Here is a 13349-nt window from a genome sequence, read left to right as displayed (position 1 = left end):
TGGCTACCAGTCTTAGACCACAATGGGCCACAGTCCCCAAGTAAGCTGCAACTCTTAACAACTGTTCTCTGCTAACCAGGCTGCCCTGGACTTCGTGGTGGAGGAAGACCTGAAGGCTCACCTCACCTGCTGGTACATCCAGAAGTACGTCAAGGAGAACCCCCTGCCACAGTACTTGGAGCGCCTACAGCCATGACCCTGGCCACTGTGTGCAGGAGTGCACCCTGTGGGCCTTCCTCGTGGGCCTCGGCCAGCTCATGTGCTCTCAGGAACCTGTTCCTATGGGGACAGGCTCAGAGTTATTTTTGCAAGGACTCTCGTCTGCAGCCCTCATCCAGGATTCTGGGGACCAGCTGCTGGCTGAGGATGTGTGGCTCTCCAGAGCGGGATGGAGGGCAGGCCGAGTGGCCGAGGCCCGCCTCTCACCAGCTGCACATCCACATCCCGTGGAACCTGGCTCCTGGGTCCCTGCTCAGATCAGCAAGAGGGTGAGGTCGAGCCCCGGCACCACCACCTGGAGCTGTGTCCTTTCTGCAAATGAGGAGGGTGTCCCTGGAGCCAAGGAGAACAACAGGAACCCTATGTGCCAGCTTCCCAAGGTGGGGGTGCCAAGCCTTAGCCGCTGCCAGTGCTAACCCTTTCTCTTTCTCAGACTTGTGCCCTGGCACAGGCAGGCAGTGGACTGGCAGCAGAGGGCAGCCGATCCCGGTGTGTGGAGAGCTCTGGCCCAGGCCCATCCATGGGCATGCCCACCAACACACGAGCACAGAGGCAGGGCATGTGACAGTGAACGCCTTCCTCTCTTTTGTTACCCACACTCTTTGGCTTCTCGCGTGGGTGCCTGTGAGGGTCTGCCTTCCCGTGGATCCATCTGCTGGAGCCGGTTCCGGGGACAGTGGGTCTGCTGAGCAGTGCAGTACCCTGGCCCTCTCTGGCCTTCCAGCTGCTCTGCCAGGCCTTTCCTGTGGGTCACCTTGGAGAAGGGTGGGAGGGTGGCACACAGAATCCATTTTATATCTTCTCTTGTGCTCCTGGCTTCTGGTTATCTCCCCACGGCTGCTGAGGCCACTCCAGACATGTGTGCACAGACACCTTCCTACTCTGCAGGAGTGCTGACATCTGTACCAGGAGGCCATACATCCTGGCTGGGAATCCTTAAGCTCAGAACCCTCGAGCCTCACCTACCACTGCAGTCATGGGCATGGATCCTTGTGGTCCCCACCCTCAGCATCTCCCTACCTCCTGCACCCCTGGCTCTTACCCTGTTCTTGTTGCTCCTTTTCCACCCCACCCTCCTAGAATTCCAGGATAACCCAGCATACCTCCCCTGCCCTTCTCTTGTCTGCCAGGGACTCTTTTTCAGGGTCCAGACAAACCCTGAGCCTCTAGGAAGACATTGCTGACAGTATTCTGCCAGCTGTGGTGGAAGTATGTCTACAACACAGTACTTGAATGAGGGTCCTGAGTCATGTGGACCCAAGGAGAGTGGCTGGGCTTCCTCAGTGGGCTTGTTTCAAGTCCCTGCAGGGTGGCCTGGGCATTCTCACTGCCTTGGCAACTTTAAAGTTCCACTGCCCGTGCCCAGAGGCTTCCCAGCCTTGCCATGTAGCAATAACCATATCTCTGCCTCTTCCTCTTGGCCAATACTGCCCAACTGGGCCACTCTGGTGCTACCCCATCTGCCTTCCCACCCCACCCCCAACACCTGCTCCATGTCCCAGCTCACTCCAGGAGCCACATGGTTAGGCACTGGTCACTCTAGGTTTCGTGTTCCTTCAGTAGATCTGTGCTGCGGTCAGATCTCACCCTGGGGTTTCTCTTCCTTGCCCAGTCTACACAGGCAGTAACTCATGTGCCTTTCCTACTCTGAACCTGCCACCAGTAGTACCTGGGCCAAGGCTGGTCTTGGGACCTACATCCCCCCTCACTTTTCTGACTTTTGAACACGTTGCATGATCCTGTTGGTAACTAATAAAAGACTAAGGCACAGCGAGGTCAGGGAGCCCCAGAATGAAGGAATATGGGGAGAGAGATTGTGTAGGAGGCAGTCCTTCCTGGTATCCCGCCTATTTCTTGGTCCTCAGTACTACCTGCATGGTGGGACAGCCCCACTTGAGGGGAGTCTAGGCTCTGAAGACTGCCATGGCCTGACTGAGGTCTCCCAGCACAGTAGTGGTGATTAGCATCAGGATCCCAGCCCAGGTCTGGATAACTCTGCCAGCAGCTTTACAGGGATTCCTAGAGAGGTCATGGTGCCACACTGGCCTCTGCCACATGAGCTGCTGCTCTTTGCCCTGAAGTTGGTCATTTGGCAATTCCCGGCCCAACATTGGTAAACGGAGGGAATCTGCTCATGGGAGCGCCTCCTTAGTGGGACCTAACCCACAAAGACTTGGGTAGCTAGTGTACTGAGAAAGAGGCACAGCAGTCACAGCTCCTTGTGGTTTTACCCCACTTTAGTTCCCATGGAAATCCCCAGACACCAGTTATTAGGCCTGTTCTGCAGATGAAAGGACAGGGACAGATTGAAGGAGTCACCAGCCTGCAACCAACACAGCTAGACAGCCCAGGATCCAAAACTAGTCCCTGTCCCCTAGATGATTCCCAGCTCATGTATTATGGTCAGATGTCTACTTTGGGAGACAAAGGACATCAGTAATACATAGATAAAATTTTTAGCAATTCCCTTATTCCTTTGAAGGACTGAAATAGGGCTCTGTCTTGAATTATAAGGTACATGGCCAACATCTAGAAGTCTGGCTTGAGAACAGGAACACTTACCTGGAGCACCAGGCCACTCACCTGTTGTTCCTCAGATCAGGACTTGGGCTGGTTCGAGACCTCCCACAAGTCCTTTTACTCAGGGTCCTACTTCCAGCTCAGTGCCCTCTGTTTCATACACGAGATCCTGCAAGGCCGGCAGCTGAGCTGTTAGCTGCAACCTCCAGGATCACATTTAGGGGTTTCAGCTGTGTCCTATGGCTTCAAGATATTAAAGATGCTTTTCTGGTTGTCAGAGTTGCTCTCTGGTTCTTTCAGTGCCTTGGGATGAACAGTTGGTGGTCTTTCTGTCATCTTCAGTACTGTCTTCTGTCACTGTGCCCCAGACCAGCTGGGAGGCTCTGACTACAGCCACAGGTGGCGGCCATTGGGTCTTTCGGGCTTGGCTTTCAAAGCAGGTGATCACTGCAGCATTTGTGTACGAGTCTTCTGTGTGATGATGTCACAGCAGAACCAGGATTGGACATTCTGTAAGGAACATAGGTTTGGTTCTAGGATTCCCCAGGCTAGAGAGTCTAAGGTCAAGGGCCACACCTGGCTTCTTGCTGCACTGTTTGTGGCAGGCAGCAGAAGAACAAGGGAGCATGTCCAGACTCCCTTTACAGTAATGCAATAATGCTTCGCCCATGCCTAAGGGCTGAGCCCTCATGACCTAGAAACCTCATAAAGTTCCCACCTTTCCCCACTGTTGGGGGTTGGTCAGCAGTGCATGGTCTTTCTGGTATATGTTGCACCACATGTGAGTTTTCAGGGGACCCTTTTCCCAGCAATGGGATCATTCCTGAGATCCAGCTCCGGGGGCACAGATCAGCAATCCCTGTTCACAGCTTTAGGCAACTGTTTCCAGCTACCAGCAATGACATCAGCTAGTGAGGACAATGAATCTGTGTAGGATTTAGGACAGAGAACTTAGAAAAACCTTAAAATTCTCAGCTGGACTGTGGTGCATGCCTTTAATCCAGCACTCGGGAAACAGAGTCAGGCAGATCTCTGTGGGTTCAAGGCTAGCCTGGTCTACAGAGTGAGTTCCAGGACAGCCAATACTACACAAACCCTGTCTCAAAAAAAAAAAAGAAAAGAAGAAAAAAAACTCAGAACTATTCAGGTTGTTACACTGAGGCTGGAGGGACAGGTCCTCAAATGCCATAATCACACAGTGGCCAAGGTTTCTCCTTGCTGAACAAAATTCCAGGAGTGCACTACTCTTGTCCCCCACATTAGACACCCTCAGAGCAAGGCGACTCCTTTTGCCTCCCTGCCCCACCAACAGAAGCTGAGAACTTATCAGCGAAGGCTCTGGCAGGAGTGGGTTACAGGCCAGCAGCCCCTTCTGATGTGCAGAGAAGAGAGCTGGCAGCCCAGACAATCAGGTGAAGCAGTGATGCCAGTCTGCTGATACTGCAAAGCCTAGTGGGTAGAGCATTTGCTGAGCATGCATAAGACTCTTGGTTCTATCCCCAGCATTCTCCCTCCTTAACAGTAAACCAGAGAAAAATGGGCCTCAAAGACAGGCCCAAAGGAGGATCGGCTCACCTGCTGCCAGTGCAGACCCAGCAGGCACAGACCCCGGCACTACTGACGTCACAGCTTCCTTGTTTGGAGCAGTTTATCTCAAGGGTCCGGGGAACACACTTGAGCCAGGAAGCATGGAGCTAGGAGACCTGACTAGTGGTTGGTAAATTTATGGATGAAGAGGTAGGATCCACAAGGCCTGGCCAAGAGCCTGGAAGGTTTGTTCCTAAGGGTCAATCTCCTTCTGGAGAAATGTGTGGGAATCCCAGCCAGGCATGCTGTGGGACAGAGGAGAGTAGGAATGAGCCTCTCACAAACTTGGTTTTTTGAAATAGGATGGCACCATGTTGCTCAGACTGGCCTCAAATTTGGGATCCTTTTTGAGAATCAGAGTTTTGGTGTTTTATCTGCTGACGAACTCGGGAAAGCAGGCCATCACATGTATATCAGCTTTTTTTGTCACGATAACCAAAACATCTCATAGAAACAACAGAAGAAAAACTTCTTGACTCCGTTTCACAGGGTTCAGCCCACCATAGTGAGGAAGCCATGACAGCTCATGGCAGCATGATGTCATAGAGAAGCTCACAGTGTGAATGTCAGGGAGCCCTCATCACCTGCATAGTAAGGGGCTGAACACTCAGGGATCCCATGCCCTTCTCCCTAATTCAGGAATTTACCAAATCTCACCAGCCTGACCCCCCCACCAACTCCAAGATTACTGCCCTGCATGTGCTCTGATGACCTTTAGAGTCCCTACTCCCAGTGCCCTATTCTACTAGCCAAGTCACACCCACAGCCTGCAAAAATGGTGTTACCAGCAGGCTTCCAAGTGTTCAAAACGGGACCCTGAAAGAGACATTGCAAGTTGAACCCAGAACCGTGTGTCAGCCTCCTGCAAGCTAAGGAGATCCTTCATTGCTTACTGGTTACTGTCCCTCTGAGATCTAGGGGTGTCCACAAGGCAGCATCAGTGAGTAACCAGGTAACCAGGACAGATGAGACTCCATCTTCCTGGGATCTGCTAGCACCTGGGGAAAGTCCTGAGAAGGTACACACACTGAAACTGTAGAGGGACTGACTGCCCATGTCTACACATGAGCACAGCTCCTATCTGAGGACCTAGATGGTTTTCTTAAAGGACACGAGCCTGGCCTGGTGGCACACACCTTTGGTTCCAGCCCTCAAGACAGGTGGATCTCTGAGACCCTGTCTAAAGGGGGAGGGGAGGTTAAAGGATGCTTTGTGCCTAAATAACCTAGAGGCCTTCCACGGTCTCTGACCTTCTCTTCCATTATTGTTCCATCTCAGTTTCCCAGAAACCTCCTGTTCTGCCTTGGGGTCTTTCTTCATGCTGATTCCTCTGCCCATGGTGTAGAGAGAGCCATGTATGGTCATAGTTCTCTCCACACCTCAGGCCTGGACCCAGGTGTTTCCTTCTCAATGAGACTTTCTTTCCATCCTTCCACCCTCATTTAAATTGCTCCTGACTCCCTCACCCTCACCTGCTCTGCATTCCCAAGCCTTGATTTCTTCTTATACATTATATCATTTCTTTTGTCTTCTTTGTCATCCAATCCACTGTCTCTTTCTGCTGGGATGCGGTCCCCGTCCCAGCAGTGGGAGCCTGTCTTCTGTCTTCTGCTGGGATGCAGTCCCCCAACCCCCAGCAGTGGGAGCCTGTATTTTGTCTTCTGCACTTGGTTTTCCTTTTGTTTTGTTTCATGTTGTTTTATGACACAGTCTTACAATTTTTTGGGAGGGGGGGCTCAAAATTGCTTTGTTGTTGGGGCCTTTTGATTCCTAATCCTCCTGCCTCAGCCTCCCAAGTGCTTTGATTGCAGGCAAGCACTACACAACTCACAGATTGCTTCTCCCCCGCCCTCTTTCTCTTAGTTTTTCAAGACAAGGTTTCTCCGTGTAGTTTTGATGCCTGTCCTGGATCTCGCTTTGTTGTTGTTTGTTTTGTTTTGTTTTGTTTTGTTTCTTGGTTTTTTGAGACAGGGTTTCTCTGCATAGCTTTGGGCCTTTCCTGGAGCTCACTTGGTAGCCCAGGCTGGCCTCGAACTCACAGAGATCCGCCTGTCTCTGCCTCCCAAGTGCTGGGATTAAAGGCGTGCGCCGCCGCCACCTGGCACTTTTCTTTCTCTTACTGAGATATCACAGTATCTAGATCAATGCCCAGCATATACATAATGTACAAATTATCTATTGGATGGAGTGATGGATAGATGGCTGGACAGATGGATGAGTGGATGGATGGACATATAGGTAGATGGATAGATAGGGAATGGTTAAATGGGTGGATGAGGGGATGGACAGGTAGATAAATGACAAAAGGATGGATAGATGGACAGGTGGGTAAACGAGTAGATGGATGAGTGAATGAGTGTGTGGCTCATGCAAGTCACAGTGTGTAAACAAGAAAGAGGGTAGGGAGGATTTGGCCTACCAATCAATGAAAAGTGAACTACTAACAGCCTCTGTGTTTGATTTCCACGGAGATAATTGTAAGTGATGGCTTATTTTAGCTGATGGTTTTAGAAGTCCAAAACCATGATGTCATAGACTCATTGCTTCTAGGCCTCTGCTGGAGTCTTGGATGGCAATGGCAGGAAACATGTTACCACAGCACTTACTTTATGGCCAGGAAATAACAACATGGAAGGGTTGAGGTCCCAATATTGCTTTCGATGTCACAGCATCAGTGACCTCACTTCCACTAGGCTCTACCACTTAAAGGTCCTACCACCTCCCAAGAGCACCATGGACTGGGGATGTCTTCAAATACCAGAGCCTTTGGGAGGTACTCCATATTCCAACCTTAGCAAACTTTGAAGACCATTCAATAAGATTGCAAAGGATTTGGCTGCCAAGGCCGAACAGTTCCCAGATGCTGTGGACAGATGCCTCCACCCCACCCCCACCCCAGTAGGGATCAGATGCACGCCACAGCCACTCTCTTAATGTAGTACATTGAGACAGAGACAGAAATATGATAGACAGGAAGTAAAGCAGTGAAGCTGCTACAACCCATATTAGGAAAGGTGTGGTCTCACGCAGAACTTACTGGAAAGAAAGCTCCCCAAATTCCTGAGGGGACTTTGTTGCTAAGGACTCCAGAGAGCCTATGGCTTCGAAGTCCCAAACCTGTTTGGGCAGAAGAACTCCAAAAACTTGTGCTCTCACAGCAGATTTGATCCTGAAGAAAACTGAATGGGGAGCATCCTCCTGGGAGGCAGATTCAGGTCCACTGGGAAGGGGCAGGGGAGGGGCTTGGAAACGCATGCTCTTGGGATTGTGTCACTGCTGAGGCCTCAGCTGTTGCATGTCCTCCCTTTCTCCTAAAATGAACTTAGTGGTGAGCATTCCATCCATGCGCCATCCTTTTTTTTTTGGATTGGGGGAAAGAGCTTAGATTTTACTGGAAAACACAGTATGCAATGTAGTAAGAGTAAACTGGGATGATCTAGGAAGGAACAATGCCCAGAGGTAGAACTGCCCAGGAAGTGCAAAGGCCCTGAGACAGAGCACAGTGGCAGGATTCAAAGAACAGAACAGTTGGTGCCCGGGAGATGGGTGAGCAAGGGCTGCACTGACTTCCTTGAATTTCAGCCCTAGTGCACCAAGGACGTCTGAGCAGGGTAAGCATAGTCTACTTGGCTGTTTTCTTCTCTCTCCGTCTCTCTGTCTCTGTCTCTCTCTCTGTTTTTTGAGATAGGTTTTCTCTGTGTACTCCTGACTTTCCTGCAACTCACTCTGAAGACCAGGGATCCTCCTACCTCTGCTCCAAGTGCTGGGACTACAGGCCTGTGCCACCACACCTGGCCTCCTTTTTCTCTTTTACATAGACCAGCAAACACAGAAAATACATCTAGTTTTGCTACAAATTAAAAACAAACAAACAAAAAAAAACAAGCTTGCACGCTTAACAGCATCGAGCAAGCACATCTGTGAGTTTAGCCAGTCCAAAGATTCAAAAAAAAACAAAAAGTCAAAAAAAAAAAAAAAAAAAAAAAAGTTTTACAGTGAGACTCTGTCTCAAAAAAAAAAAAGAAATTGATTTGCCAGGCAGTGGTGGCACACGCCTTTAATCCCAGCACTTGGGAGGCAGAGCCAGGAGGATCTCTGTGAGTTCGAGGCCAGCCTGGTCTACAGAGCAAGATCCAGAGCAGGAGCCAAAACTACACAGAGAAACCCTGTCTCAAAAAAAAAAAAAACAAAAAAAAAAAAAACAAACAAAAAAAGAAAAAGAAAAAGAAAAGAAACCCCCCCCCAAAAAAAAGGAATAAACAATTGGAGGAATGGGGTGATGGTGGCTGAGCAGTTCAGAGCACTGGTCCTTCAGAGATTCCCTCCCAGCACCCACGTGTGGGCTCACTCACACCTGTCTGAAACTCCAGTTCCAGAGGATCTCATGCCCTCTTCTGGTCCCTGGAAGCACTGCTTGCTCATGGTGCACAGACATGCATGCAGGCAAAACACCCACACATACAAAATAAATCAATAGAAAAAATTTTAATTAAAACCTCTTGGTGCCGCCTTTAATCCAGCACTCGGAGCAGGCAGGTGGTCTTGTGGGACCAGTGGTAGGAGGCGCAGTAACAGGACCTGTTCGACCTTTGCTTAAGCTGGGCAGTGGTGGCTTGTGCCTTTAATCCTAGAACTCAGAGGCAGAGGCAGGCAGATCTCTGTGAGTTCAAAGCCAGCCTGGTTTACAGAGTGAGTTCCAAGAAATCCAGAGCTACACAGACTCTGTCTAGAAAAACAAAAACAAACAACTCTTCATGTCAGGCTTTGCTCTTTATCTTTCATGTCACTGAACCTGTGTTACATCTCAAGGAGACAGAAACAAAGACTTTATAGTTTGGTCTGTTCTTTTTCACTGCAGGCACTCAGGTTCCATGCAATTGAGTCATGTGTATTCATGGCATTGTTTTATGTCTAGAAACAACATGGAATTTCAAAAATGGTAATAATAACCATGTTAACAAAACCTCTAGCCATTTCATTTTTACATTTTAAAAATCTTAGCCAGGTGTGGTGGTGCATTGCCTTTAATGCCAGCACTCCGGAGGCAGAGGTAGGCAGATTTCTGTGAGTTTGAGGCCAGCCTGGTCTATAAAGCAAAGTTTCAGGACAACCAGGGTGGTTACACAGAGAAATCCTGTCTCAAACAAACAAACAAATAAAATAAAGACTTATATACCACATTAAGTGATATCTGATCTTTGAGGTGTCACACACCTTTGATCCCAGCACTCTGGAGGCAGAGGCAAGAGGATCTCTATGAGTTCAAGACCAGCCTGGTCTACATAGGAAGCTGCAGGCCAACCAGGACTACACAGTGAGACACTGTCTCATAAAGGGCTAGGGTGGATGCTGGAGAGATGGCTCAGCAGTTTAGAGCACTTATTGCTGTTGCAGAGGACCCAGGTTCTATTGTCAGAACCCATATGGCACCTAATGTTGGTAACTCTAGTAACTCCTCTTCTGGCCTCCAAGAGCTGATATACAGACATGTATGCAGGCAAAATACCTATATACACATAAAATAAAAATAATAACTAAATCTTTTTAAAAAGAGAGGGAGAGAACAATAGCTGGATGTGGTTAGCACAGACCTTTAATTCCAGCACTCAGGAGGCAGAGGAAAGCGGGTCTCTGTGAGTTTGAGAATAATCTGGTCTACAGAGCTAGTTTTATGACAGCCAAGGCTACACAAAGAAACCTTGTCTCAAAAAAATAAATAAATAAATAAATAAATAAATAAATGCTAAAAAAAATACCCATATACATAAAATAAATAAGGTAATTGAATTCTATTTTAAAATCTCTCTGTGTGTATATCTTAATGTTTGCCAGGGTTTCTCTGTGTAGCTTTGCGCCTTTTCCTGGAACTCACTTTGGAGACCAGGCTGGCCTTGAACTCACAAAGATCCACCTGCTCTGCCTCCCGAGTGCTGGGATTAAAGGCGTGTGCCACCACTGCCTGGCTACCCTTTTTTCATAATGGAAATTACAGGAGATGCAATTCCAACAGGCAGTCACATGCAGAATATAGGTAAGCTTACTCCATGTAATTTCACTAGAGACCTATGTTATTAACTTTTTTTTTAAAGCTAGTATCTTACATTTTAGTTTTGTTACAAGCACGGATCTGAGTTTGGAGGGCACTGAATTCCAGATTCTTTTGTCTGAGAACCAAGGACTACACCAACACATGGTTCCAAATGCCTCCAAAGCGCTGGCCCTGAGACCAGGACCCTTTATAGGTTATTTACACAGAATCTGCCTCTCCCGAGTCTCTGTAACACTGGCTCGTCTCCAGTCTCCTCTGTTACACGAAGTGCGGATAAGGAGGGCATTCTAGTCTTTCTCTGACACAGCTTCTTCTCTACGTTAGCCTTGATGTGATTTTCTCTAGCCAGTTCTGCTTGTCAACTTACAATGGTGTCATTAAAGTCTGATTGCCTGCCTGCTTGTGCCAACCTTCTAAGAACAAAGCCCCAAACCCAGAATTCTCAAGGTTCTTACCTTGGCCCACATAGGACATGGAGGCAGCTGCTCTTTGGGAAGCCTACAGCCACACCTTTAGGTACTTTACTCATTTTGTGGGCTTTCATCTTTGTGTGTGTGGGTGGATGTGTTTCGTGCCCATGTGTGTACATCTGTGTGAGTGCATCTGTCTGGAGGTGTGCTGTGTGTGTGCATCTGTCTGGAGGTGTGCATGCATATGTGCCCATGTGTGTACATCTGTCTGGAGGTGTGCATGTATATGTATACATGTGTGTGCATCTGTGTGAGTGCATATGTCTGGATGTGTGCATGTGTGTACAGAGGCCAGAGATGAAATCAGGATTCTTTCTCAGCTGCTTTTTGAACCAAGGTCTCTCACTGAACCTAGAACTAACTGATTTGTTTAGACTGGCCATCCATCCCCAGGGGCCCTATCTCTGCCTCCTAGTACCGAGGTTACAGGCACACTGTTGCGCTGACTTTTTGTTTGCTTGTTTGTTTGTTTGTTTGTTTGTTGTTTTTGAAACAGTCTCAGTACGTAGCTCTGGCTGACCTGGAATTCTCTATATAGACCAAGCTGGCCTCAAACTCACAGAAATCTGCCTGCCTTTGCCTCTGCCTCCCTAGAGCTGGGATTAAAGGTGTGCAACACCACATCATGCCTAGCTTTCACTTGGCTTTTTTCGTGGATGCTGGAAATCCAAACTCTGGTCCTCCTGCTGTGTGTCAAGCACTTTACCAACCAAACCATATTCTCCTCCTTGTCTTTTTCCATTTAAAAAATAGTTATTTTCCCAACATGGCAGAGACCTAAAGGGCCTTCGTGAAAAACTCTCCCCTTCTGATGCCAATGGGGATTGAGAACCCAATATGGCCAACTTTGGCAAGCATTAACATAAGCCTAGGAATGGTAACCATGCAGTTAGATTCTCCAGAAGGTAATGTATAGTAACTGCTTTTTCAAGTATATTTGAGAACATGTCACCCAGACACCTTGAAGATTAAGGATAACCCTGAAGGTCACTGACCTCTATTTGTTAACAGCTGCATGCCAGCTAAGCCTTTTCATTTTCAAAATCCTCTTCGAGCTGGTATAATACATACTTTTCAGGAGTGGCTCTGTGCAACATTTATTGGCCTCCTGAAATTCATTTAGCCCCCTTTGAAGATACCTTAAAATTTATCAGCCTAAGCCTGGGCTACAGAGTGAGTTCCAGGAAAGGCACAAAGCTATACAGAGAAACCCTGTCTTGAAAAACAAAAAACAAAAAAAACCTGTGGATTAAAAAATATTTGAGCGGGGTGGTGGTGGCACACGCCTTTAATCCCAGCACTTGGGAGGCAGTGCCAGGAGGATCTCTGTGAGTTGAGGCCGCCTGGTCTACAGAGCAAGATAAGATCCACAGGACAGGCGCCAAAACTACACAGAGAAACCCTGTCTTGAACCTACCCCCACACACACCAAAAAAAAAAAATCTTTTGAGAAGGCTAATGGGTAGACTTGAGAGCAACACAATGGAAGCCAGGCGGTGTGTTAGCCTAAGTTTTAACAAAACTTTTGAACCCTGCTCAGAAATATTGACTCTACTTTTGAACCAGTGATGGTAGCCCTGCATAAGCAGGACCTCAAAAAATTAGTTTAAGACTCAGAGTTGTTCCTCTCCACGGAAATCTTTAGTAAAAGGCGAAAGATTTATACGATCTGAAGAGAAACCCGAGTATGACCTCACACTTAATGCCTACCATCCTCAGACACCTGCAACTCCTACATAACCAATGGGAACCAGTGCCACAAAATAATTGGTCAATGACTTCTGCTTTCCGCTCACAGGAAGTCTCTCGAAGCTGCATCACTATTCAGAAAACAAAATGAAAAAGAAAAGAAGTAAAAGTTTACACTTTTAAATGAAAGTGCGGGTCTGTGTGCAATGCATTGTGGGTATTATGTAAAAGAGGTTGAGTCACAAGCCGGGTTTCCAAAGCCCCAGCCTTTGGCCCTGGGCTAGCTAGAGCTAGGCCACCATCTGGGACAGGATGAAAGCCGTATTTACAGGAGTATACACACCGACCACAAAGTCGGACTTTTCCAGAAGGGGTCTCCACAGTCCCACCCTTAGAGAGGGAGCTGTTGGCAGCTGACGGCCGCTGAGGAGGGAGACTGGGGTAGGTTGCTCCTGCCCCAGGATGACTCCACACCCGTGTGCATTTGGGCAGCACTAGTTGGACTCAAGAGGTTAATAAGAACTTGACAACAACCACAAAGCAGTAAATAAAATAATAAAATTTATAATTAAATAAATAAATAAATAAAATTATTCTTTTCTCTGCCTTTGGACCTAGTATCCACATTTCTATGTACAAATCAGAAAAAAAAATTATCAGCCTAGCTGGGTATTGGTGGCACACACCTTTAATCCCAGCACTTGGGAGGCAGAGCAAGGCAGATCTCTGTGAGTTCGAGGCCAGCCTGGGCTACCAACTAAGCTCCAGGAAAAGCGCAAAGCTACACAGAGAAACCCTGTCTCGAAAAAAACAAA

General features: G+C 48.0%; 1 protein-coding gene and 1 non-coding gene across 3 annotated transcripts in view; one reads left to right on the top strand and one right to left on the bottom strand.

The window, feature by feature from the left end:
- Natd1 (N-acetyltransferase domain containing 1) overlaps positions 1-3018 on the top strand; it is a 29067-nt gene extending 26049 nt beyond the window's left edge. For both annotated transcript variants that reach the window (XM_028857491.2, XM_028857492.2), the window contains exon 3: positions 80-3018. In XM_028857491.2, the coding sequence (XP_028713324.1) occupies positions 80-196 (117 nt within the window). In that variant the 3' untranslated portion in view covers positions 197-3018. The remainder of the gene's footprint in view (positions 1-79) is intronic.
- Positions 3019-12418: 9400 nt separating this feature from the next.
- LOC114683290 lies at positions 12419-12534 on the bottom strand. The gene has a single exon (XR_003733142.1). It is a non-coding gene; the product is annotated as a U5 spliceosomal RNA (small nuclear RNA).
- Between the last annotated feature and the right edge of the window lie 815 nt (positions 12535-13349).

The sequence above is a fragment of the Peromyscus leucopus genome, chromosome 8b (assembly GCF_004664715.2).
Source record: "Peromyscus leucopus breed LL Stock chromosome 8b, UCI_PerLeu_2.1, whole genome shotgun sequence".
Classification (NCBI taxonomy): Eukaryota; Metazoa; Chordata; class Mammalia; order Rodentia; family Cricetidae; genus Peromyscus; species Peromyscus leucopus.
Note: the sequence above shows the minus strand (reverse complement) of the source record. Positions and strands in the feature narration are given on the sequence as shown.